The sequence below is a fragment of the Passer domesticus genome, chromosome 4 (assembly GCF_036417665.1).
Source record: "Passer domesticus isolate bPasDom1 chromosome 4, bPasDom1.hap1, whole genome shotgun sequence".
Classification (NCBI taxonomy): Eukaryota; Metazoa; Chordata; class Aves; order Passeriformes; family Passeridae; genus Passer; species Passer domesticus.
This window is the reverse complement of record NC_087477.1, coordinates 71,150,917-71,176,362: the sequence shown is the minus strand read 5'-3', so window position 1 is coordinate 71,176,362 and position 25,446 is coordinate 71,150,917. Positions and strand designations below refer to the sequence as shown.

General features: G+C 35.6%; 1 protein-coding gene and 1 long non-coding RNA gene across 5 annotated transcripts in view; one reads left to right on the top strand and one right to left on the bottom strand.

Moving 5' to 3' along the window:
• Positions 1-25,446, top strand: part of STX18 (syntaxin 18) — a 57,350-nt gene that overhangs the window by 9,287 nt on the left and 22,617 nt on the right. For all 3 annotated transcript variants that reach the window (XM_064418664.1, XM_064418666.1, XM_064418665.1), the window contains exon 2: positions 23,005-23,072. In XM_064418664.1, coding sequence (XP_064274734.1) covers positions 23,005-23,072 — 68 coding nt within the window. The remainder of the gene's footprint in view (positions 1-23,004; positions 23,073-25,446) is intronic.
• On the bottom strand, positions 6,649-10,026 carry LOC135300086 (uncharacterized). 2 transcript variants are annotated; one of them, XR_010361965.1, is made up of 4 exons: positions 9,767-10,026; positions 9,224-9,334; positions 8,498-8,653; positions 6,649-7,049 (listed from the first exon to the last, which is right to left on the bottom strand). It is a non-coding gene; the product is annotated as an uncharacterized LOC135300086 (long non-coding RNA). The 2 variants fall into 2 exon arrangements; XR_010361964.1 differs by lacking the exon at positions 9,224-9,334.

Here is a 25,446-nt window from a genome sequence, read left to right as displayed (position 1 = left end):
AAAATCTGAGGCCTTCAGTGTTCAGCCAAGGTCCAAGTAAATTCTCACTATATTTAGAAGACCAGAAATAATCTTGCTGCAGGACTTGTGGGGATTCCTGGAATAAAATACACACCTGAGGCATGTCGGGTAGAAGAGGAGGTGTGAAGGGAGCCTCAGGCTGTACAGGAGCCCCCCGTGGGTGTCCTGGGGACTCCTCCCTGGCTCTGGCAGCAGCGTGCCTGTGAGTGCAGAGTAGCCAGAGTCATCAGCCCCAGAAAAGGGGAGAGTTGATTAAAAGGGTAGGAAAACAGGAGTTTGTCAGTTATGGGTTGAAACCAAAGTGTTTGGTGTTTTGGGGAGGAAAACAGACTCTTGGAATTCTGAGTTATAAAAATCTTGTGTCATCTGCTGGTTTTAAGACTGGCAAGTAAAATCTGGATGTAATTGCGTGATGGAATTTTTTTTCTTGACTATTTTCAGATGATTTGGATGTTTTGAAAAACAAATTTGAATTCCCAGGACTTCCACGATATCTCTTTTAAAAATTTCTAGCTTTCCTGTGAGAGTTTTTGGGTGAGCTAGTGGTCTCACTTTTCCCCTATCTCCAAATCAACAAGTTTTGTTTCCTTCTTTTACTCCTTTTTTTTCCTGGAAAAGAAGGAAAAAAAATGTGTGAGCTGTAGAAGAACATACTGCCCTTAGGACACTTGGTGTGTAACAGACAGCATGTTATACATGGTATCTGCCTTTTTTATTACTTGTTCACTTACATTAAAATAAACACTGATAGCAAGCAGGCATGAAAGACAACCATGTAGTGGTGATGAAAACCGTTTAATGATTAGTAGAGAAACATATTTATTGGAAATAAAAACCATGTCTAAAGGCTCTAATGGTGACTTCTCGAAACACTACCATGTTGTGGTATGTGCAGTGCTGTATGTCCTGTACAGTAGATATTGTGTAAAATTGCTTGGGAACTGGAGCTTGCAATAGTGATCTTGGAATGTCCTGCAGATAATTAAGTTGTGGTCAGGCCTTACAAAAATAAAAAGTTCTCGAACTATGATTTTATAAACATGCTACAATAACATTTCTTTATATTTAACAGTTTCTTATAGAAAGCTGATACTCTCACAAGGCATTGACTAAAGGTAAAACATCAAGAAAGAAAAAATATTAAATTAAAACTTCACTTAGGATGTTGACAGTTGGCTTGTAATATTAAACAGATGTGTGTGTTCTTGGGATATTCTTCTTTCAGAACCTTCTTGCATACTAGTTTTCAAGTGACAGCTACAAATTTTTTATTAATGTAAAATTCTTTTTTTTTCCATTGGCTTTGTTATGTGTTATTTTCTTTAGGTCTGTTCAGCTGGACAGTGTGATGCCAGGTGCAGTTTCTACTGTGATATTCAAGGGAAAGTGTTCCTTTGGTAGGCTTAAATTGAGGCATTCCTCATTCAACTATATGGAAAAATTATTACATATATACAAATGTACTTGTATTAAATATATGTATGTATTTCTTGGGCATGATGTTACCTTTGCATGTGTAAAGGTGGCATTTATTGGTTCTGGTTGTGGCTGTAGTAGGGCATAATTTGGTGGTTTTGGCTCCTAGTAAATATTGCGGATAGAAGCCAATAGCAAAATAATGGAACTTAAGTTTTTATAAGATGTAAGTTTAATGAAACATAGAGGGAATCATCACTTAAAGAGAAAGTGTAAAGCACTGTTCAAGTGGCAAAATGTTGTGTCCAGTTCTGATGTTAACCTTTTTCAGAAGTTGGTAGTGGTGGGATGTTGCTTTGTTGGGTTTTGGTTTTTTTTTTTTTTATTAACAGAGCTACAAAAATGATCTAAAGTCTGAAAAATCTACCTTGTTGTGAGAAATCCTTTAACCTTATTTTGTTATGACACACGATCACAAGTAAAAAAATCTGATTTCTTCATGGATCCTCTGAACAGCAAAATAAGATACAGTGCTGCAAGTAGGATGCATTATTTCAGGTGTGATTCAGCTGATCCTTGATTTACTAGTTTCTGTGTCACTTGAAATCTCTTAAATCAAGTGGATTACGAGTAATGCAGCAGTTAATGCACAGAGATGGCTCTGGAATTCCTTCTCACGTACGGGACACGCGTATCCCTATTGCTTCCTACCGAAGCAAGGAATTGGATACTGGTTTTCCACAGGCTGCTGCTCCAGTGACCTGTGACTCTGATCAGTCTGACCTTGGACTGTGCAAATGTATGAATGTTCTCTCTTCGTTTTTAATACTAAATGAACTTATAGGAAACAAATCATGCTAGTATTTCTAAAATAAAATAGCTGTATTTGACTTCACAGGGTGCTTAATCTGCCACAGAAGTTTGTTGCTGTGAAGTAAACAACCATTTTTAATGTTTGGTTTTCTTAATTGTCAGATTTCTTCCCCACAGATTTCAGGGGATGAGTGGTGTACAAAGATGGTTAAATTTTATTATATATATTTATTATATATATATATATATATATATATATATAATATCATATAATTTATTTTAGCCCTGAAGGACTCACTATGAGGTAATTGTTGATTAAATAGTGCCACATCGCTGTAGTCTGCATACTGACTGTTTAATATACATGAATAAGATATATTTTTTTTTAAAGATTGTATAAAGATATAATTGTACAACGTAATGTGAGTTGAGACTAGCTTGTAAGAATACACTTGTTTTTCTTGATTATGTTGCTTTCAGTTCCCAAAATTTTTAGCTCATTGTGGAATCTCTTTAATTATAGATGGGAAATACTTATGAGAGCTCAGATACAGTTTCTAATGGGTTTTAATATTATGTAACAGACTGTACAGCAAATACTTACTACAGATAGTGAAAATGTGAAGGAGAAGAAAAAGGAAAAAATACCAAAGAGCTAATTAGTTGGTCTAAAATATGGCTTAGTGTAACTTCTTATATTCTATTTATTTTTTGACGTGTTACAGTATACAGAATGTGTAGTGCTATGTCCTGGCTATTTCACTTACTTGACCATTTCTTCACAATTTGTTGTCTAAAAAATTACAGTAGTTTCAGGAATAGTATGTGGATTTCCACAATACACTTGAAATACTTAGTTTTATTTTTTAGAGGAAATAAGGCATGTGTAAATTTTGAAGGAAACTTTGTTGCTTACAAGGAAGGAGAAGAAGCCTTTTCTATATAGCTCTTAAGTAAAGATTGAGACTTAACTGAATTGTGCACATTCTCATGCAAATTCTATATATGAGTATTATTTCAGTTTTAAAGAAATACATTCAAAATATCCATTAGAGATGTGGGGGAAGAAGGTAATACAAATATTAATGGATTCTACCTTTTGAGTAAATTTGCATGCTCATTTCAAAGACCACTTTTATTTGCTTATAATATGGTTGCTGCTGATGCTCTTACATTTAAAAAAGAGCTGCTACTGCAGAAAGCATAGTCTGCTTGCAGGCATTGTATGGATTGAAGTGTTTTGAACAAACTGATTTGTATCAATCAGTTCTTTAAATGCAGCAGAACAAGTTTCTTTTTTTGCTGAGACTTGTAAGTTGTGGTGGGAATTCTGTGCAGCCTGATGGTGATGGACAGGATCTTCTCTCTGAGCCGGCACACAAATAATTTGGTTATTAGGATGTGTCTTTCTGCTGGGGCTTTGTGGTGGTTGGTTCTGCTGTCAGGCTTTGTCCCTCTTGTGAACGTCTGAAATAATATGAATAAAATATTAATAATGGAAATTGCATGAGATAACGTGTTTTTTCATTAGCCCACTCAGAGACAGAGGATATTATATTAATATAGCTCCAATTATCCTTATTGCCGGTGCTTGAATACCAAGGCTGTGGCAGAACAACTCTGTAGATGTATGTCTAGATATAGATCCTACAAAGATAACTTGTTTGACCAAGACTGTTGTAGCGAAATATTGGTTTTTTTAAACACAAATGTATGTTTTTACAAAAAAAATATTTTTTAATTGAAGTTTTATAAGGAAGAGGATTGTTGTAATACAAAGAAACTGAAACTCTTGAATAGTAAGTTGTTTGGAATTAAGTTTCCTACCTCTTTCAAGACTATGAACTGAACTATTATATTGCCTTCTGATTGCATGGTGTGTTTTCTGCTTTAAATTGCTGTTACAGTAACTCTGAGAGTTCCTAAATGAGAGCAGAGCTAGATTCCCTTTGCAGAGTGTTTGAACTGTTAAGTGAGCAAGACATTGAATGATGCAAGATGAAATCCTGGTTGTACTGAAACAGTCTGCAGAGTTATGGTTGATTTAATTGAAGAAAATGCTGTGCAAAAAATTCTTAGCTGAGTGAAAGTTTAATGCTTGCTCGTTGTTTGTTCCACATTGTACCTTGGCTAAGAATGAGGATAAAGGCTCAAATAAGAGATTGTGGGAAAAGAACTCCTCTCATGTGTTCCTAAGGATTTTTTATTAACATCTATTTCTCTCTGTCTTTTTTTTTTTTTTTTTGCAAGAAATGAACTGATTTAATTGAGACTATTCAAATATTGTTCACTTGGGTCCTAAGAGAGCATCCCCCAAATGGGAAGGCATTATGAGTAAGGACATTTCTAATTTGTGTCACTTATTTGTATTTCCAAAGATATGCTGTATCCTAAATCAAAATAATTCTGAAAATATTTATTCGTAACAGTTGTTGGATAAAACTAGCAATTTTCTGAAAAAATGTAGTTTTGAAATTCTCTCTGAGTTGTAGCAATTAACCTACATGCACATTTATAATTCTAGAAAATGGACAGCATATTACATTCAAAGACTGGATCTGATAGACTCAAATTGCTTAAAACATCAGTTATTGAAGATGTCCCCCTGGGACTTTGAGAAACTATTTAACAGATGAAAGTACATTTTGAAAAGTCTGACCTTACAGGCAATCATAAAATGAATCAAAACAGTTCTTTCCTCCCCTGAAATGTACAGAGCCCATCTGTATCTAATCCAGTAATTATAGACTGAGTTCAATTACCTTTTCAAACTTGGAGCAGACTGGAGACTAGGCAGTGAACAAATATAGGGTTTTGTCTAGACCTCAATTGACCACAGTCTAAAACTTGAATTTATATCTAATTTTATTTTTAGTGTAGCTTGATAGTTGTTAAAGGATTTATTTTGCTACCTAGCTGCTAGATCATGAAGGTTTTTATTGTTGACTTAGTGTTTATGGTGACATTTTTTGTTCCAGTGAAGTTAATAAAATGGCACCAAGTCCTAAAAGTTTGCTGTATAAATAATTTTAAATTTAAAAAAGTGGATTTAACAGCTGTTTTGAGTTTTTAATATTGCCACAATCAAATTATGAAAGAATCTGAACAAAATTATGTGATTTAGTGTCTGTACTCATATCCATATTTAATATTCGGATTGAAACACCCACCTTTGATGTTTTTGGCTCTTTTAGAAATATGGATTCTGACTCCCTGACTGCAATATTACCAGTAGTTGACACAGATTAGAAACTTTGCTGAAAACAAATTTTCAACTATTTTTAAAATTTATTTCAGTTGAAGCAAGTAAGCTATCTGTTCAGCTACAGGCAGTGTTAGAGAATGCTACAAGTCATAGCAGTTAGTGTAAGTTATCACTTTGACCACCAAGTTGAAGCCCAGGCATCTTTTAATATTATCCCACAAGCAGAACAAACCACTTAATATATAATATAATATAATACACATCTTGATGAGAGGAATCTCGTGCTGCATTCACTGTCTGACATAATGTTTCCAACATGGTGTTGTTACTCCATGTAGGGCAGCTCTGAGCAGCCTTCTCTTGGCAGGCATTCTTCACAACAAAGCTGTGTAGTTTGCAGAGCCCAGTGCAATGCACAGGACTGGGGTTGCTACAGGAGAACATTTCCTATCTCTTGGGTAGCAGTGGAGGAGCAATGATTAAGGACAGAATAAACTCTTTATTTTTAACTTTTAATTGTGCAGTGTGCTTTTCACAGAATGGCGTTTCTTGGCAAGTAAAACCTATGATAATTAGTGCCTTTAGTTTAACTTACTTATTCTTAATAATAATCAGTATTTGTAGCAGTTGCTGTAATTAGTTAAGAATGTGGTTCACGGTGACTTCCAAGTCAACACGTATTTGATGAATAAGGCACACTGTTCCAGTAAGTAGTAAATTTGACATGACAAGCCGGAGTCTTTTGATGTTTAATTGGCTTTCCTTGTAACACTTGAGGAAAAAAATGATCTAATGAGTGTTGCATTGACCATAAAGCTGAAGCCCAAGAGATTGCACGGAATGTATTTTGTCTCCATATTTTGTAAGCATGGGAAAAGCTTTCTAATGTTTCTGTTGTGGCGTGGTTTTTTGGGTGGGAGGTGTTTGGTTGGTTTGGTTTTTTAGTGTATAGTAGTTTTCTGGATGAATGATGCTGTTCTGAAGAGGTAATATGGAAATGTATAAAATTATATTCATAATCATAATCTTAAGCAAAAAAGCAAAGCAAAATTTGTAGTAGTATATTATCAGGAAATGTAGTAGTATGTAACATCAGTCTGGTTTGTTGTTTTGGTTTTTTCCCTCTCAAAAAAAGACTGTCATACACTCAGAAGTCAGGAAATCCAATTTAAAATTTCAGTCCTTCATCAAAATCTTATTTACAAAAGCATTGTGAAGTTCTTTATTTCTCTCTGCCTTAACTCCACATCAGGAGCCAAGAAGACCTTTCAGCTGTTGCTAATAGCAAATGTCATCATCTGTTGCACAATCATATTTGTATTAGGAGATTTATCATAGAAGATATGACCATAATCTGCTTCCAGCAAGTCCCCTAGCACTCTCTTTTCTTCCTCCTTACCATTATGACCATAAGAATTAAAATTCACCTGGAAATTCTATTTAAGTTTATGCTGCCATAGAATGTACCACCAGATTGCAATGGAAAATAGGGGTGGTTGATGTAAGTTTCTGAATTTTTAGTAATTCCATGTTACAGCTTCATAGGAAAAATCTGCTATGACCAGGATGGTATGACCTGTAGTCTGCAGGTTACCTGAAATGAGAAGTCTAGATTTAGCACTGTGTTTATTCAGATCTGAATAATTTTAATCTAAGGGGTAGTGACACTACTGACCCCAAATTCTAAGGCTGATAACAATAACTTAAGAATTATGCTGTCTGCAATAGACAGAATTTGTGTTATAGGAAAAAAGACTATTTCATAGTCTCAAGATTTTTCACAACCACATCAACTGTTTTTCCCAAGTGATGGTTGGTTTGTTCAGTTGCATCTCTTGGCTCATTCAGAAGGACTTTGTTTTGTGACTGTTGCCAGAGAGTGCTGTTGATTCTTCAGTTGCATGCTGAAGACTGCCCGATAGATTTTCTGCTGCATGCAGTGCATACACTATACTTGTAGTGTAAGATTAAAACAGTATTTAAAAAAATGTGGTTTTAGTTTAATGGAAAGAGAAATTTTAAAAGTGAAAGCGTTTGTCCTTTGTGCTTCAGTGGCTATTTGTGTGTTGTTTTCAAGCCAGATCACTTGAGTCAGCTCCTGTAATTGTACATGTCCCCTGCCTCGGAGCAGGCACTCCAAACCCGGCAGGGAGCACACATCTCTTAGCTGCCTCTGTTCAAGGAAATGCATTGAATTGGCCTTGTAAGATCATTTTCAAATCTAAAGGGAATATTAACTTTATTATAATCCCTGGTATTAACTTTGAAAAAAATTGAGGTTCTTCAGGAGTCACCCTATTTTCTCCTGTTTTACTTATTTAAAAGGAATGCTTTTCTTTTGCCTTCATTTGTTCCTTCCAACTCTTAAATTTTTGATGTGTGCTTTTCTTTCTGGTTCTGTGTATTGTATTTTCTTAGGTTTCTGTCAAAATCTCTCAAAATCTTAGTGCTGTTGATTTCTTATTGTTGATATTGTTAGTCTGCTCTCCATTTGATTCCTTTGTTACTATATTTATTTTCTGATTTTTTGGCTGATTTTCTATACATTACAGAATTAGTAGATGCTTGTTTATTGAAGTGGTAAGAAACTGATAACTACAAGAAGGATAATTCTGTTGCCCATGAGTACCTAGTCAGCTGATTCACCTTCTGCAGTAGAAGGGAGGCTTTTTCCTCCTGTTGCTATCTGATTTGTTGTATAAGACAAAGGAATTCAAAGTGCCTTCCATGTGAAGCTTAATTTTTAGAAGTAATTTTTCCTTTGTCTTTTTTTTCCTCTGTGGTCCAGCAATTGCTTTTTGGACTTTTTTCTTTTCTTGACTCCATTTGTGACATTAATTAGTATTAATAATGGCTACTAATTAAGCAATAAAAAGATGCTTGCAGTCATTAAAGTTATGCTTTTTAAAAACTTTCTAAAGTGGAAAGTCCTCAAATAATTTTAAATTTAAAAAAAATTATGTTGTGTTATTTAAGCTACATAAGAAGTCCCAGTACAGCTAATTTGATACAGTGCAATGAGATAGAACTAAACAAAGTTACCTGAGTAAAACTTTCTACTTCAACACGGGTTTATTTTCCTTCTCTTTATTTTTCTATCCTTACTCATTTCTGTCTCTGCCATGCTTATTGATGCTGTAGTCAGACAGACACTTGAGTTGCTTATGAGGAACCACATTTGAATTGCCCTGTAGGGGACTGAAGAACATTCAGGACAAAAAACATGAAATATCTTCAAACTAGTTTAGATATCCTGACTTTAAGGATACACCGCTGCTATACACAGTGTTCAACAATATGTTTTTCCATTGGTACGACATAAGAGCTACAGGCATTTGAAATTGTTTTGTGTTTCTGTGGGGAAAATTGTAGTTTTGGAATGCTCTGGTTCTAATGCTGATGTGCCAAGGAGTAGAACATGTTATTAAAACATGAGATCAGGTTAACCCTCTCCTTTCTAGCATATATATAGCATAAAGTGTTTTGTTTAGGCTGTTCTGAACACTTTCAAGGATAATATTTTACATCCTCAGAGGTTTAATAATTGCTTTGGGAGTTTGTTTCTTTCCCCTTTAAGTGTGGAGTTTGGGTTTGTTTTGCTTTTGTTTTGGTTTATTACGCTAAATAAGGGTCCTACTCTTCCAATACATGCTATAGGCTCTTGTGTCTCTGATATCTGTCTCTCATTTGCACTGTAATTATATTTACTGCTTTAGCTTGGGTGTACCTTACTTTTCATGTTTTTTCACTCTTTACTTCAAACCTTACCCTTCTGCTTCTGTTTCTGTTCCTCCTTCCATCTGCAATTCTTCCCTTCCTTCACTTCTCAGTGTTTCTCTTATTTTTCCACACTTGTGCCACAGTGAAGTTTACCAGCTCCTGTTCATTTATCAGATGTCTGCTTGGCATTTACCACTTAATCTTGACCAGTCTCTGTATGATAAATTCTCTTGCTTGTATTAAGTTTTCATGTTCTAATTGTGATTCATAGCTGTAACATTTTCATTTGCTAGTGAGATAGCTCCTCAGCAGGGAGGTACTTCATGTTTACCTTTCTCTCTTCCTAAGCTCATGCCAGTGCATGAGCAGAGTACTGAGATACTGATGAAATGTATTTCAGTAATACTGACTCATCTGTAATGCAGAGCAGAGCTGTAGAGCAGTGCCATGACATTTGTTAAATCAGGTGTTTGTAACCCAAATAGAAATGAAAACGTAGTATCACTTCTGTGCTTGACATGAGAGACTGTTCACTAATTCTGTAAGAGATGTGAAACATTGTGGCAAATTGCAGTAGCATTTTAGCCTAACCTTGAGTGAAAGCTGTATACAAACCAGTATCCATCTTACAAGGGATGCTCCAATTTCTCCGTATGCTTGTCTGCTGAAATACAGGTATTTTTTATCCAGTTATTCTGTTATTTGCCCACACAATGCAGTAGCATTTAGCTACTGCAACCCAGCCTCGGCAATCTATTTTTATTATGGCAAAAGACAGAGCTAACACTTATTTTTTCACTGTGTATGGGTTGATGAAACAGTGAAACTGATAGACACTGAGTATTAACACAAAGGATCTTAGAAAGTTTTGTGGCATAGTCTGTAAGCTGCTGGACAGTTTGTGTGTGTTTGCTTTGTGACTTGGTGGTGATTTAGTTACTTGATGGTTCCTTCTTGCTCTACATGCTACAGCAATGGCCTTGTGTGTATATATCAGCAGAAAGTTGTGAAAGGAAGGTGTCTATGAAAATGGTAGCATCTCTGAAATGTGTGTGCCCCAAACTGTAGAAAAACTGTGATGTTGCCTATGAAATAAAAAGTCAGACGAGGGAAAGTAGTCCCTGTTTTATTCTCTCTAACAGAATGTTTCAAGTAAAATAAGAACTCAAATTCATTTTGCAGTGTAAATATTTGAATACATTTTTTGTCTTCTGAAGCTCTTCTGATTCATTAGAGCTTACAGAGTAAGCACAATCTTTTTCATTGCATTGGTCATTTCTGTCATCTTATGTGTACTTAGGTGCTGGATGGCCAATGCAGCTCTTATTGCAAAGTCCTTGTGAACAGGAACCTGTCAATAAATACATGTCAGCGTCTCTGCCACCATCTTGTTTCCTAAGATTGCCTCACAGCTGCCTGGGCACTTAGTCATTTCAGAATGGAGACCGTGTTCCTTCCCTGAGCAGCCATGAGGATAATGCTGTTGTTTACAGCCCTCTCTTCTTGGAGACCCTTTGGGTTGCTGCTTGGGTCTCCTTCGACTGCTGGTTGGAACCTCAGACTTAATGCAGCAGTATACAGTGGTGGTATGTCTCAGTACAGATGCTATTTTATTTCAGCCAACCCTTTTGTTTTCTTTTCTTGTGTGTCTTGGTTTTGCCTTAGTTTTTGTTTGTTTGTTTCTGTTTCTCTCCCTATTTATGCACTGTGTATTTTCTTTTCTGTGGATGTGTGCTATCAAAAAACCACCTATCGTGTGCAGTTGTGGGTTCCTATGAATCGGAGACTTTCTAGAGATAGATAAAATGCTTTCAGAAATTAGTAAAATGTTGCAGGGAATGGTAGCCAATTGCAGGATACAGGTCAGTTAACTCAGAGACAGGAACATATTATTGTACTTTGAGGTGTCTTGCATGATCTTGCGAAGTTCACTTCAACGAGTCTCTTTTGGCATTTGTATTACAAGCCAAACTTTTTTATGCCCATGTGAGCCTTGGTTTGGCTAAATCAGTCCTCCTAACTCAGTCTCTCCTACAGACTGAGTTAAGAGGAGACCAGAAGCTCATATCTATTGAGGTTTTCAGAGTTTTACCAGACACTTTATGAACAGTTACTAGAAACTTTTGGCTTTTAAGCAGCTTAATTTTCTTTCTATTGTTTGTTAAAGTGTTTGTCATTGTATGATAGAATAATAGAGTTCACAATTTAGTTGTAAATAAGGCTGAACTTTATTAGTTTTTTCATTACTTTTCTGATATGATTTGATTATTTCCTATTGATATGGTTAAGGAAGGCTTATATGGTGACTTACAGATTATATAACCACCACAAGTGCCACAGAATAGTATACTGCAAAACATACAGGAATTAGAGAAATTAATTGTTAAACTGTATTTTTTTAAAATAAATTTTCCTTCTACTGTTACTTCAGTATTTTTCACAACATTACATGGCTGTGACAGATGTTCCCACAGGAAACTATTTCAGTCTATTGTCATGTGAATTTTTTTCTAGATTTTGGGCTATGTTTTTTGTTTTGATTTTACAATGTAAAGTACATCAGTATTTCCTCATGTGAACTTTAAGTTCTTTTCCTTGATATTTGAAAATGCAAAAAATGCTGTTGTTCTTTTCACTCTTACTTAACTGACCTATAAATCCTGAATTAGTTTAACCTTGAACTTCTTTGTGTGGCACAATTGTTATTGAGGGTAAGCATGCTGGAATGTTGCAGGCAAACTTGTAAATACTTAGTCTATAGGAACCACTATTTATGAACATTTTTTTAGCCATGCTGATATATTAAATGCTTTTCAGTTTATGCATTTTTATTCTTCTCTGCTACTCCCCAACTTTTTATATGAGAAACTCATAAAAATTTTTGTGCTGTGTTCCTCTTGGCCTTGCAATGTCAAAGCAGTTTCTCATGATTGCAGTTTGCAATGTCAAAGCAGTTTCTCATCATTAAAGATGTTTAATATATTTATTTTAGCTTTTTAAATCTGAAAATCCTTAGCTTCTTTTTTTTTAGTGATTGACATTTATATCAAGTGAAATTAAAACTCAGATATCTGAATGCTTTGTTCAGATTGGTTAAATGAGTATGATTAAGTTGTAAGAAGTAGCCCATCAAGTAAAATCTTACAATTGCATACAAAGCTGTCTGTTGAATTAAAAAAACAGAAACCCAACTTTCATTTGCAATAGCACTGTTCTGATTTTCATTAAATAAATTATGTTTTACTCTATTTTGTTTAAACTCTAGATTAATTTCTATGGTTACAGCGGATATAAATATCTAGATTGCCTTTAAAAGGGATTGTTTATTCAAAACAGGACTGACAGTCTCTCCTCAAGAGAAGCTATTACTTAATTTTATTTTTCTAAGTTTAAATGCTTAAAAAATATTTGTAATGATACCCCAAAGGCATCATAAAAATGTAAAAATAATTATACTCTAAAATTACCAAAATTACAGGAAGTGGACATTTAAAAAATCTTACTGAGATTCATGGCTGAGAAAAAGTGAGGCAGGAAAAGTGCCTTACTTCACAACTTGAAGTCTTGTCAGGGATTTCGCTTTCAGTGATTAAAAATAAATGTTTGAATTGTCAGTATTACTCAGATATGAGAGAATAGCATTGATTTGCCTTTTAATTACAGCTAAAACTTTCTCCTCACAAATCCTGCAAGTGCTTTCTAGAGAGAAATTTTTATATGACTATTTTTTTCAGGTAGAAATTATTCTCCCCATGGTGGGGGCATCTTTTTTATAGGCAAAACAGCTGCCAAATACCCCATGGCAGATGAAAACCAGCATGAAAAGCATTTTATGATGATCAAATCCTGGGATTCAGAGATACTTCTTTTGGACATTTCATGTGTTGTCTTGGGAATGTAATGGTCATTTGGTAGTTAACTTAGTGTAAATATGGAAGGGCAATGTGCTCTAAACAAAGAGGTTCTTCTCTTGGACATGGGTCATGCAAGAAGATTCTCGAGTGGGAGCAAGATAAGATGTCTTTCTTCTGTGATGCTTTTATTACCTCTTGAGCTCTGATAAACTTCTGGCCCTTGCAGTAGAGCTGAGAACCTGTCATGGTTTGCCTTGATAACAATTTATAAGACACTCAGAGAGGGACAGAATGAAGGGAATTGGCTAATTCTGGGATTTCAGATTGACTTAGTATTCCTCTCTGGTCCAAGAGTTATTAAAAGGATTATCTTTTTTTTTTTTTCTTTTTTTTTTTTTTTAATAAGGCTGTATTTTTTTCTCACCTCAATTTGTTGTTATAAGGACTAGTGGAAAAGAGTTATTTTCCTCAGGGATGGAGGTATTTTTTTGTATGGTTCCATTTCCTAAGTGCTCTAACAAACAAATAGTGACTAGCTCAGAAAAGGCAGTGGAGCAGATCATTTGAAGTGGGGCAGAGGAGGAGATGTGTGTGCCTGATGGAGAAGCTCTGGCTGGGTTTCCTGAGGATGTGAATGCCTCTCTCAGTGTGTCACTCAGGCTGCATCAGCCATGGAAGGACTTGTGGCTGCCAGGGCCCAGGAGTTTCTACCATGTAGGACAGAGGATCCAGCTCTTGGGGTTTCCTGTTACACGAGAAAAGGGGGCAGAAAGGGACCTTTGTCTTAATTTTTATGCTGATACCATAAAGCACGTGGATTAAAATCTTAATGTGTACTGAATTGGCATATATTTATTTATTGCTTTTGTGCCTGATCTATACGTGGTCTTTACATAAGGATTCATAAACATCTCATTTTTGGCTGTGTGGTTTTTTTTTGGTGTTTTAGTGAGGGAGAAATTTAATTGGTATAAATGCTAGAGCAACCACTGAAGTAATGTTCCGTCTGTATAATACAAATCAAAGTGTTGAAACATAGTAAAAGTATTTTTGTACTAAGAACATTATTGTAAAAATTATGAAAATCCTGGAAAATACTTGCCCTTCTGAACAGTATTTGACAACAGTTGTAGGATTTTGAGGACAGAATAGGTGTTATGTCGGTTCTAGCTCTATATCGTTATGGGTTTATGAGTGTAAGTACGCCGAAAATGCAGAGCTCTGAGTGGAAGGGCCTGGCAGAGGGGCTGCGGAGCCTCAGCAAGGAAGGCTCAGCTCTGGCCGCGGCTTCAGCGAGCGCGGCGGCGGCTCGGCCCCAGCCCCGGGCTCCCGGCCCCTGTCCCGACCCTGGGCTCCCTGTCCCGGCCCCGGGCTCCCTGTCCCGGCCCCGGCCCCTGTCCCCGGGCTCATCCTCTGTCCCGGGTTCAGCTCCTGCCGTGCCCTGCAATGGCCTTCTGTGAAGCAAATTCAGCTTGGTCCCAAAGTGAAGCACATGCACACGGAACTCTCTGAATTGCACTGCAAAATCCTTTCAGGAAATCAAAAGATTTCATAATAATGGTCAGAAAAAGTAACAATTTATTACTGAGTATCTCTTAAATGAGACTGGACATCTCTCTTTATATCGTGGAACATCTTTCAGTCAAGAAAATGTAGTACTAAAATGAGCTCAGACAGAACAAGAGACAAGGAAAATATCTCTTACAGAAAGACTCAAGCACCGTTGAATGCAGTTAGTGAAAGATTGTAAATGGAGCATTTTCAACAGCAGTGGTAAAGGCCAATTATTGCAAATACGTATTTTGACCAATTTCCTTGTATCTCTCAACCAAAACATTCCCTACAATTGTTGTGGGGTATGTGTTTTAGTCGATGAGGTTTTGGATGGTTGTGTAAAAGTACAAATGTTAAAGAAAGTTAAGATTAGAGTTTGACAATAAACAAGGAAAAGGGAAATAGTAAGTTTTATTAAAATCAGATGTTGGGCTCTTTGGTTTTTTTAATTGAATGTATTTGTTGCTGCTGATAGTAAATGAAAACTAGTTACTAAAACCATTTAGCATGATGATACGTGTAGGAAGGCTACTGTTAATTTTTTCAGGTCATTTCATGTTCCTGTTGATTGTCTACAGACCATTTTCAGAATATCTAGCTGTGCTTCTATATGTGATGGTGTCAAACCAGTGTGTTCCACAAAAATTAAGGAAACAGTGGCAAAATTAATGCAGACCTCTATCTTAAAGTCTTTGTGTGTTGCATTTTTCCGGTTCAGAGTTGAAATTCAGTATTCATAAGTAATTACCCTAAAAAATAAGACTTCTTTTCCTTCTGTTTACAAATGTCTAAAGTACAAAGGATTAAAAACAGTTTAAGGATATACAGTATATTCAAGGATAATTTCCTTTAAAAAAAATCAGTGACTTCAAAGTAATTTTTCTATACAGGTGGAGTTTGCTGTCAATAACATGCACATTTCTAAAACACTTATCAGCCTTATCCCCAAATACCAGTCCAGTGAAACCTTCATGCAGTGATAATACTGGGTATTGTGGTCAGTGAGGAACTGGAGGTTTTGAGCTCTTGGATCTTAATTTTGTTTGACTTTTATTAGAAGAGTCTTGAACAACAGATGTTAGCAGTTGTGTCACAAAACTGCAATAATAATTTTTTCTTTATATATTTGACTGAATCTTACACTAACTCTGGATTATTTTTATGGAAGGCATAGTAAGATGAAATATGAGACTTTTAGGCTGCTAGTGAGTTATTGACTACCAAATCTTCCATTGCAGGTAATTAACAATGAATTAAAAATAAAAATAATCAAATGTAGATCAAAAGTTCACTTTAGAGGCAAAGTATTTAAATGTAAACTGACAGTAGTATAAATCAATGAAATAATTGAACCACAGACAGTATACATAAAAACATGTTAAGCAAGAACTAAAAAAACCCTAAAATTAAAAAAAAAATTGTTTAGAGCCAACTTGGTTTTGTTTGTTTTAATGTACAAGACAGTGCTTTTTTACTTTTTCCTTTCTGATGGTGTGATATGAAGCAAAAGGAAGTGTTTTCTACACCAGACGAGGTGTCAGGAAATTGACTTTGCTTCTTACTGCAGTTCAGAGATTTTTTAATCGCTTTGTTAATGTGCACCAAATAGTCCTATGATATTCTGCGGACAGGTTTTAACTTCCAATATTCCACAATGACTAATGAAATCTCCTGCAATGATTCCTTACAATTTTGCTTTCCTTTTATATTAAAAAATGTCTTGTTTTAAATTAGAAAAATACTAATATTAAACGTTTTTAAAAAATATTTTAAAAATTTTGTACCATCTTTCCCTTGAAGTTTCAAGTAGCCTCATTCTTCCTTTTCATGGCTTTTAATTCAATTAATTCAGTTTTGAATGTTCTTATCCCATATACTACACATTATGTTAACATGACCCCCCATTCTTGGTTAATTCCTTTGCTTCAAATGCAAGACTAATAAAATGCAATAAAAAATGTTTCTCTGCCCGTTGCTGTTGCTGTAACATGTATGCTGATGTAAAGCAGAAACTGAACAAAGTCACAATTTTCCTGAGATTAGAGGTAGCCAGGCTGGCTGTCTCCCCGCTTCCAGCTCCGGGCCACCCCCACGCCGCAGTTTAGATATTATTTGCTCTTTTGGGTCTCAGATTACGAGAGCAATTGATCTGCGTGACCTATTTTAGAAACTTTCACGTTTGCTGGGGAAACCTAAACCAAATGTATCCCCTCAAGAGACAAATCAGCTGCAAAGCGGCCGGGCTGAGGCAGCAGCGTGTCCCTGCTGGTGCCGATCCCGGGGACACAGCTCCACCTCATGGCGTGCTGGGAACTCGCACCAAATCCCTTAAAGAGCAATCTTCGCACGAGTCAATTCAGACTTCCGGCTCCTGATCCAAACTTAATCGAATTGGTTTGAATTAAATCTCTGTTACATTTCACTGCACCAGCGAATTGTATCATTTGCTCTTTTGGAGGTTCCAGTTCTGAAATGTAGAATGCAAGTAACGGTACTTCAAAAACAAAAATCTTGTCAGTTCTTAAAAACATCTAGCAGGAACCTGTGTTGATTCAATGCGTTGACAGTGCTTAATATAACCTAGGTAAAATATAACCAGTGTGGAACCTGGCCCGTCCTGTGTTGTGTTTTTAAAAAGTTCATCTGTCTAGCCAAAGGTAGTTTGTACTGAAAAAGTTCTCTATAGGAGTAATTTCTGCATCAAAACATTCCTAACTAGTTTTCAACTGTAATAGTTTAGGTAAGCGCTGAAGCTCTTATTTTAAAAATTATTTAATATAAATGTTGCTTCCATTTATAGTATCTATTCTGTTTGGGTTTTTACTTCAGACTTCTGAAAACACGTTCATTACATGCACTAACCATGGAAAATTTCCTTTTTCTCTCTCTCTCTCTTTTTTTTTTTTTTTTTTTTTGGAACAAGTTTATGTTCTTACACTAATTACTGTATCTCCTCCTAGTACTGAAACTGTACTTCTTTTGGTCAGAAACGTGTAGTTCCTGTTTATAAGCTGATGCTTTACTGAAATTCAGAATTTCTCTTGAAATATGCAATGTGTTTGTTTGGCTTAACTATATGTTTGGAATTGAAAATAGGATAGGTGCCTAGATATTAATGTTTTAGCAATCTTAAATTTTGCACTTCTTGCCAAGGGCCTTGTAGAGTATAGTCACCTTTTTATGAATCTGTAGATGGAATCTATTTAGTTAAGACACTGGAGATAATGTTTTTCAAACATACTGGAAAATTAAATGTAACATTTTCTTTAGGGTTTCCCCCCCCCCTGTTTTAAGGGATAGTATGGCACTATAGTCAGCAGTGCTTGTTAGTGCTGCTGAATCAACAGTAAATATCACTCTCACAACTTCTACAAAAGCCCTTCTATTATGTTTTGGTTTTAAGTAATTTTTAAAGTTTCTTTTAACAAAGTACTCCTTTTAAAAAATTCAGAGAGGCAATACAGCGTGAAGTGTAACAGTCAGTTTTATATGGTAGGAAATAGTTGGGCATTGTTCTGATGGAAGAGTAAATTTGATAAAACGCTATATTTGTTCAATGAAAATGACTATTCAGCATGGTTGAATTCTCTCTACAATATGTCACGGGAACCTACTCCAATCATTTTAATCGTAAACAATGCTGCTGCTTCTTGCAGTGGGTTAAACGCATGCAAATTGGACCCTACTGTTTCATGAGTGATCAATTCTTTGTTGGGAGTGGAGAGAAATGCTGTAGTATTGCTAAGAGACTGAAGGAAGCGTAGTCAGCGTCTTCGTTCTAAAGCCTCTGCGTCTCATCAAGATGCTGCTTTGGAGGCAATGCTTTCCTGTTTCTTATCTTTTAAAATAACTTAGCCTGCTCTGAAATCATTAGCAAAATCTCTAAACAGAGGAACATCTACCATTTCTAGTGCAGGCCCCAAGTATAAATAGAGCTATGCATGCCACCTGTGGTAGCAGATGGCAGCTATTCACAGCTTCCTTTTGTGTCAGTCCTGCATTAGATGCAATAATTGCTTTTATGCTTTAATAAGAGTTGTTTAAAAAATCTGTATTGGCAACAAAACACAGATATATGTATTAAAGAGGTAGTTTACTGAGGATCAAGTGGTAACTGGAACCTAAAGTAACTTTTAAAAAGTTACATTGCAGGGTTTAATGTGAATTTATAGTGTTTTTCACTTGTGTGATGTTGATGCTTTTGTTTGCCGCATAGTGGCAAACTGCTGCTGCTTCACTATAGAGTCAATTGGGTTTTCATGATTAGAACTAGAAATTTGGAGTTTTTAAATAACATCTGGAGTCTCCAGATTCAGTAACTGAGCTTAGGAGGTTACCATGTTGAATTTTTTATGTTGTAATTAAATATATCTTATCCATTCATGGCAGATGCATCTTGTAAGAAGTTCCCTACTAGTGGTATTCAGCTCCTGCCCTCCCTTGTGCTGATACAGGTATTTGTGGAGCTGAAATGAAAGAAACCAATTCTTTCCAGAAGAGTAGTTAAAAAAAAAATAAAAAGTAATTTCAGTGTTTTAGGGTGTGATATTGACCCTCAAGGGAGTGTCAGTGAGAATGGGAAGAGAAGAGAGAGAGCCTGGAGTTTCCTAAGTAGTCTTCATTGTTAGAATGAACATAACGCACCGTGTTGTGGGAGTGCACAGAAGCTCAAGAAGATGCTGTTGCTGTAATGATGTAACTGGTGCTCACAATATTGTGAGGAAAGGTATTTTATTCCCTGATTCCCTTAGAAATCTCAATTATTGGGAAAATTCAGGAGTGTTCTTCCCTCTAAGATAAGTTTTGTTGTTATGTAGTGCAAGAGTGCTGCAGCTATGAAGCGTTTTTCTCTAAGCCCTCCTGTCTCTGTGGGGATGGGGGGGAAGGAAGGAAATAATTTCTTTATTTCAGGGTTGAGGGAAAGGCTTATTTCTCTGCTCCAGACTTTGGGAGAATTTCCAGATGCAAAGAGTGAGAACCATGATGAGAGGCCAATACTCAGATGTGTTTGTGCTTCTTCAAATTGCTCTCATCTATCCTTTTGACACCTGTGTCAAGTGGTGGTAAAAATGTTTTGAAAACAGGCATGTACAGCAAATTGCAAGTTGCAGTTATGATGGATGGGTAAATGGAGTAGAAAAATGGGTGTGCTGAAATGCAAGTGGGATTTAAAATTCTACTAGATCTACTTGAAAGATTAATTCAGAGAGGATACAAAAATTTATCCCAGAGGCAGTGGAAAGCAGGGTGAGAAAGACTAGCCAAGAAAACTGTTGCAAGAAGGGAAGACTTTTTTTTACAGAGATAAAGTTGGGTTTGGCTAAGTTCACAATGAGTTGCTACTGGTATTAAAACCCTCCTAAAGTTAAAATATTCTTCAGCTGTTTTAATTAAAAAAAATAGCAAAAAGTGTGGATTTGTCATGAAATTGGAGTATAGATGAGGAATGGTTTAGTCATGGACTGTAGGCTAAATTAATAAGGAAAAAGCCATTGACCAGTGGGGTAAAAGCAAGATGCATACTGGGATCTAGAAAAAATAGTAGAGGGAAAAAAAACCCAAACTGTTTCCAGCAGAAATAGTTACAAAGTAACCAACAGCAGTGAATGCCTTTCTAGTCATTTGCATTGGAAATGGATGGATAGAAACTGGAACAAATGCAGATGGAAGCTGTGGGTTCTGCAACTTAGAACTGTTTTGTGAGAAGGAAATAAAAGCTTGGGGTTATTTGTCTGGGCTACGAAAGTTAGGGATGGATAGATAGATAGATAGATGGATAGATAGATAGATAGATGGATAGATAGAATGAATTACTGACAGTAAAGTCAAACACACATGCAGGGAAGCAGAACTTTTAAGGAAAAGGACCATTCTGAAGCAAGAAGTCAAGTAATCAGTAAACCTGGAAATGAGACAATAATTTGACAGTAATAAGAGGAATAGGATTCTAATAAAGCCACTCAGTTGTAATAGAGGGAAGCTTTATTCCCTTTAGGCTGAAGCTTGGGAACTTTGTAAAGAGTGTATGGTGGGCCTCTGATAACACCAGAATAATTGTAAGTTGATTACCCTGGAGATATCTTCAGGATTTATCTTTGTATAATGAGGGATATTTTGTATCTACAAAAATTTGAGCACCATACAGAAAACCAATCAATTTTGTAAAATAAAATTAGCATTCCCTCCCTTTAATACTAGTGAGACCTTCTTTTTAATAAAACAAGTTCATTTTGTTCATATGGTTATGACAAATTGAATTCAAAGATATGCCAGTAGTACATGGTAACAAAAGGAGAAAGAAATATCTGCAGTGCAGGATTGCAGAAGATGCTGTTAGAATTTGAGGGAAACTAAAACAAGAAGTCTCACTTCTGATGCAAATCTTGGGAGCTAAGAGCTTGATGTGAGTATGGGCATAATGGTGTCATTCTAAATTCATGAAAATAGCTTTACAAATGAAGGAGAGGCAAAGTGGGGTCAGTGCAATTCAAACACATGATGACAATTTTAGCCTAAATAGAATGCTCTTTGTGACTAGATGAATTAATTACTGTAAGACAGTGCTCTTGCTTGTCATTCTGATTCTTTCTGCTTGTTAATCACTCCTAAATTGTAACTATTGCAGTAATATTAAGATTTATTGCTTACAAAAGTTGCTTATATATATTCTAGTTTAGTGTTTTCTCGTGCATTAATGTAAATGTTATGGAACATTTCTTATTTTACATTTGTTTTGACCTCTGTAGGACTTTCTTTCTGCCTGTTAAGTAGTATTGTTCCACTGGAACACTGTATAACTGTTCTAGATGTTTTACTTTCATAGTCAAGCTTGATTTATCTATTCAGCAAATTTGATGACGTACCAGTCTGAGCTGAGAAAGAAATTACTGTACGAATAGTGAGTTCAAGTGGTGATGAGAAGGAACATCTGTAGAATGGTTCAGCTTACTCTTTGTGCCTCATTGGTCTTGTAGCAATTGCAGTATTTCCCTTCTGGCTGTGTATAATGGTGCTAACACACTTTGGGAGACTCCTGAAGGTACTCAGTTTGCTATGAATGGGATGAAATTTCCTGTGATAATCACTCAAAAAACTTGAGACATGAAAACTGTGAAAATCCTTATCCAATATGATGAATTATAGTAAAACCAAAACAGAGCAAGTAATAATAATAGGGAAATGGAGTCTTATATATTTGCACAAGGAAACACTTATCTTGAGTTGTACAAATTACTGTGGTCTTACTAAGTACATTTTTTCCTTGCACTTTTTTTCAAAGAGCTGCTTTTGAAAAAAAAATAAGTGGGGGAATTAATCTTCTATTTATCCAAACGATTCTGTGTTCTTTCTCTGTGGTTTTTTTGTTTGTTTAATTGCGTAGATGATTTGCATGAAAATGAGATTTTAAGAGTAGAACAGTTTCTGATACTTTTTCCCAGATACATGGAGTAAACTATATTTATTGTAAATTAAAACAACTTTTGTGTTGTAAAATGCCTTGCATGCTTTGTTTACACTGAATTATTAATTAATATTTGAGAATATAGTTTTAAAAGTTGCCTTGAAAAATATATATTCTTAATGTATAGAATTCTCTTCCCTTTTCTCCCCCCCCATCGTGTCTTCTCATTTCTCTGGTGAATTAAGCTATATTTCTGTAGTCCCTTCATTCTCTAAAATAAGCAGCATTTTATGCTACACCAAAGCTTTTAAATTAGACTGAATTTTTCAAAAGTTATTTCAGATTTTTTTTTGGATTTCCAGAAGATCTTTGTAAAGATTTCTTTAAAAATAAAATAAAGCGATTTATCGTAAAAGTTACCCAGATTGAGGTGGAAATTCAGAAATGGAAATCAGATTGTTATGTATGATCTGGCAAAGCTTACTAATGATTATCAGATAGTAGAGACACTACTCCAGTTTGGGCACAAACTGGTCACTGTATTAGGGCAAAAGTAGGAGGGGAGGGTCAGTACCTTGCCATACAAGTTTTGATAGTTGGGACTTGAATACGTATATCTGATCAGTAAAGAGTTGAAAAATTTCTTGTGTGGTCTTCAAAAATTAATTTATTTCCAAAGTGTACATTAAATTCTGGAATCATTAAATTCTGGATTGAAAATTTAAATCATGTTTTGTGTTACCATGTTTGATATTTTTAATATTGTAGTTATATTTACTGTTTAGTTTATGTTCTTTGGGAAGAAGACACATATTTTTACTGCTGGACCTTCATACAACAGATCTTTTTTTAGCTTATTTTATGTATTGACTGCTTGGAAAATGTGAAAATTCTAGTATAAAAGTACAATTTCTATTTAGTTACAGAATAAGACATTTATGAATCATGTTTGAAGTGTGGAATACTGAACTTCAGACATAAAATAATCTGAAATTTAATTATGATTTCTGTTCATTTAGATTTCTCATATTGGAAAGCTGAAAGATTTTCTTCTACAACACAGAAAGGATTACATTAATGCTTATAGGTAAGTGTGCACTGTGTTTAAATGGGTTTATATAATATTTATTTATTTATCTTAATGCTTATAAAGTGAACAGATTTAAAACCTGTAGGCATAATGACTGAAACCAAAACAGTGATTGTTATTAATTGGCTTACTGTAAAACACTATAAGATGGAAGAATAGTGCTGTCACAAGAAAACAGGGCACCTGAATAAAATGAAGTTCAGAATTTGAAGATGATTCAAAACTGTTTACTTGTTGGTAACTTTAGTAGTAGGATTTTTAGAAGATTAAAATACAAAGTTACAAGTTGGTGTCTGTAAGAAAAATATAGTATCTTCTGGTCTGCAGATTCTAAGTCAAGTTATCATAAGATCTAAATGTTTGTGCAGCTTGTATTTTGGTTAACTGAGTACAAATCATTGTAGTATTTCAGAAATGTGAAATTTGCTTTGCAGTGAAACATTGTTACATGCAAACTGGCTGAACCAGCCCTGTCTGCCTTCCGATTCTGACACAGCCCTGACTAAAGCTGAGCTGTTGCTTCAATCAGGGTAGATAAAATGCAACCTAAAATCACTTCATGTTAAAAGCTTCCTAGATACCAAATAGAAGTGCTATCCAGAGAGATATCCTTTCCCTAGGAAAAGACAATAAGAATAGATGAGCCATCTGCTGTTCCTTAGGCTCAGTCCATATTGGAGGAACAGTTTTTCTGAGAAACAACTCTAATCCTGAAAGGGTCTGTCACAGTAATAGCAATACTACCTCATCAGTGGAATCAAAGTGTGTTCTGAGTAAGTTATCAGAAGACTTCTGGCACCCTTTTTTGTCTCCACAATAGTTTAAAAGCTGTATTTGTTATTTTAAGAACAAAACAAAAAAAGGAAGATGGCTTCTTTTATAAGTGAGAGGCCGTGGGAGCTATTCAGTCAGTGCTGGTGAAGATGCTGCTCGGGGTGTGCACAGCTCTGTGTGTGAGGTGGGTCAGGGATGCTGTTTCCAAGGAGCAAGCAGAAGTAATCTTCAGCTCCCTGTCATGACTGGCTCTCTGATTTTCAGTGCCTGGAGGAACAGGGCATGAACAACACTAGGTGGAGCCAGCAATTTAATACTGACAAAAACTGCATGTACTGTGTGAAAACTTAATGTGCATGCTGAGGTTGAGAAACTGCAAATAATTCCAGTAAGAGCAGTCAAGAGTAGTTAAATTTTGGGTAGTGTTTGTATTTTATTAACAGTAGTGTGCATAAAATGGAAGTTAAAAATGTGTCCGGGTTATTTTGATTTCCAGAAGTTTTAATGTTCTTTTTGCAAAGAAGTTGCAACAAGTTACCATGGTAATTCTGAGTGCCTTTCACTTTCCTCTCCCCCCACCCAAGTCTTCATTAAGGAGAGGAAAGAAGTGTCATTTACTTTATTAAACCATAAAATAATCCTGTAGATTTCATCTGTGATTGCACTTGATTCTGTTCTTAATGTTCAAACTCAAATTGCTTATGTTTAATTTGATATAAAAATGTCAAATTCTATACTAGATTACTTGTGCTGTTCTACTTCTTGGATATGAAGCATCATAGCATCCATGCTGTCAGTCTTGCAGCCTTAGCAAATGCCTCACTCACTCAAGACAGCAGTTAACAACTCTTCAATACTTAAGTAATGGGGACAGTTCTTGAACAATTTAATACTGACAGGCTGTGCTGAAATTTGTGTAGGAGATGTCAAATTTCATGAAGAAAATTATTACTCCGTATTTGTCAGTCCTGCTCTTTGTTTTCCCAGCTGTAGCACAATGTGTTGTTGAAATTGAGCTTTTTAGTTACCAAGTTGTATTATTGGGTGCCTTTTAAAACTTCTTCATTATGTGTGACAGTCAGGTTCTTGATTGCTTCTTTGACCTTACCTTTGAAGACTATGAATTTGCTAATAATGGTTTTTATTTTTGGCATACATGAAAGAAATATCCTGCTACAGAGGGTATGTCTTTAATTCATTTTTAGAGGAAAATTTTTAGCAATGAGAAAGTCAGTTGGAAGAGTAGTTATTTGAAACCAAGGTTCTGACCTATTTTATCAAACTACTTAACTAAAATACCTAAAGTGACTTAGTAGTTGCTTTTTCACCTTCTTGATTTGGCTATTACCTACAAAATATCTAACTGGCAAAGCACACAAAATTCTTGATGTAGTGATCTAAATTTACTGGCTTACAGACCACTGCACCTTCATCCTCTCCTGTTTATTAGGATTTATTTCCTTTCTCTTACATGCAGGGTTTTTGCTTTCTGTGATAAGGAATTTTTTGTCAGTGTTTTAACCCCAGCTGGCAGCTCAGCCCTATAGAGCCACTCGCTCAGTACCCCCATAGTGGGACTGGGGAGAGAATCAGAAGA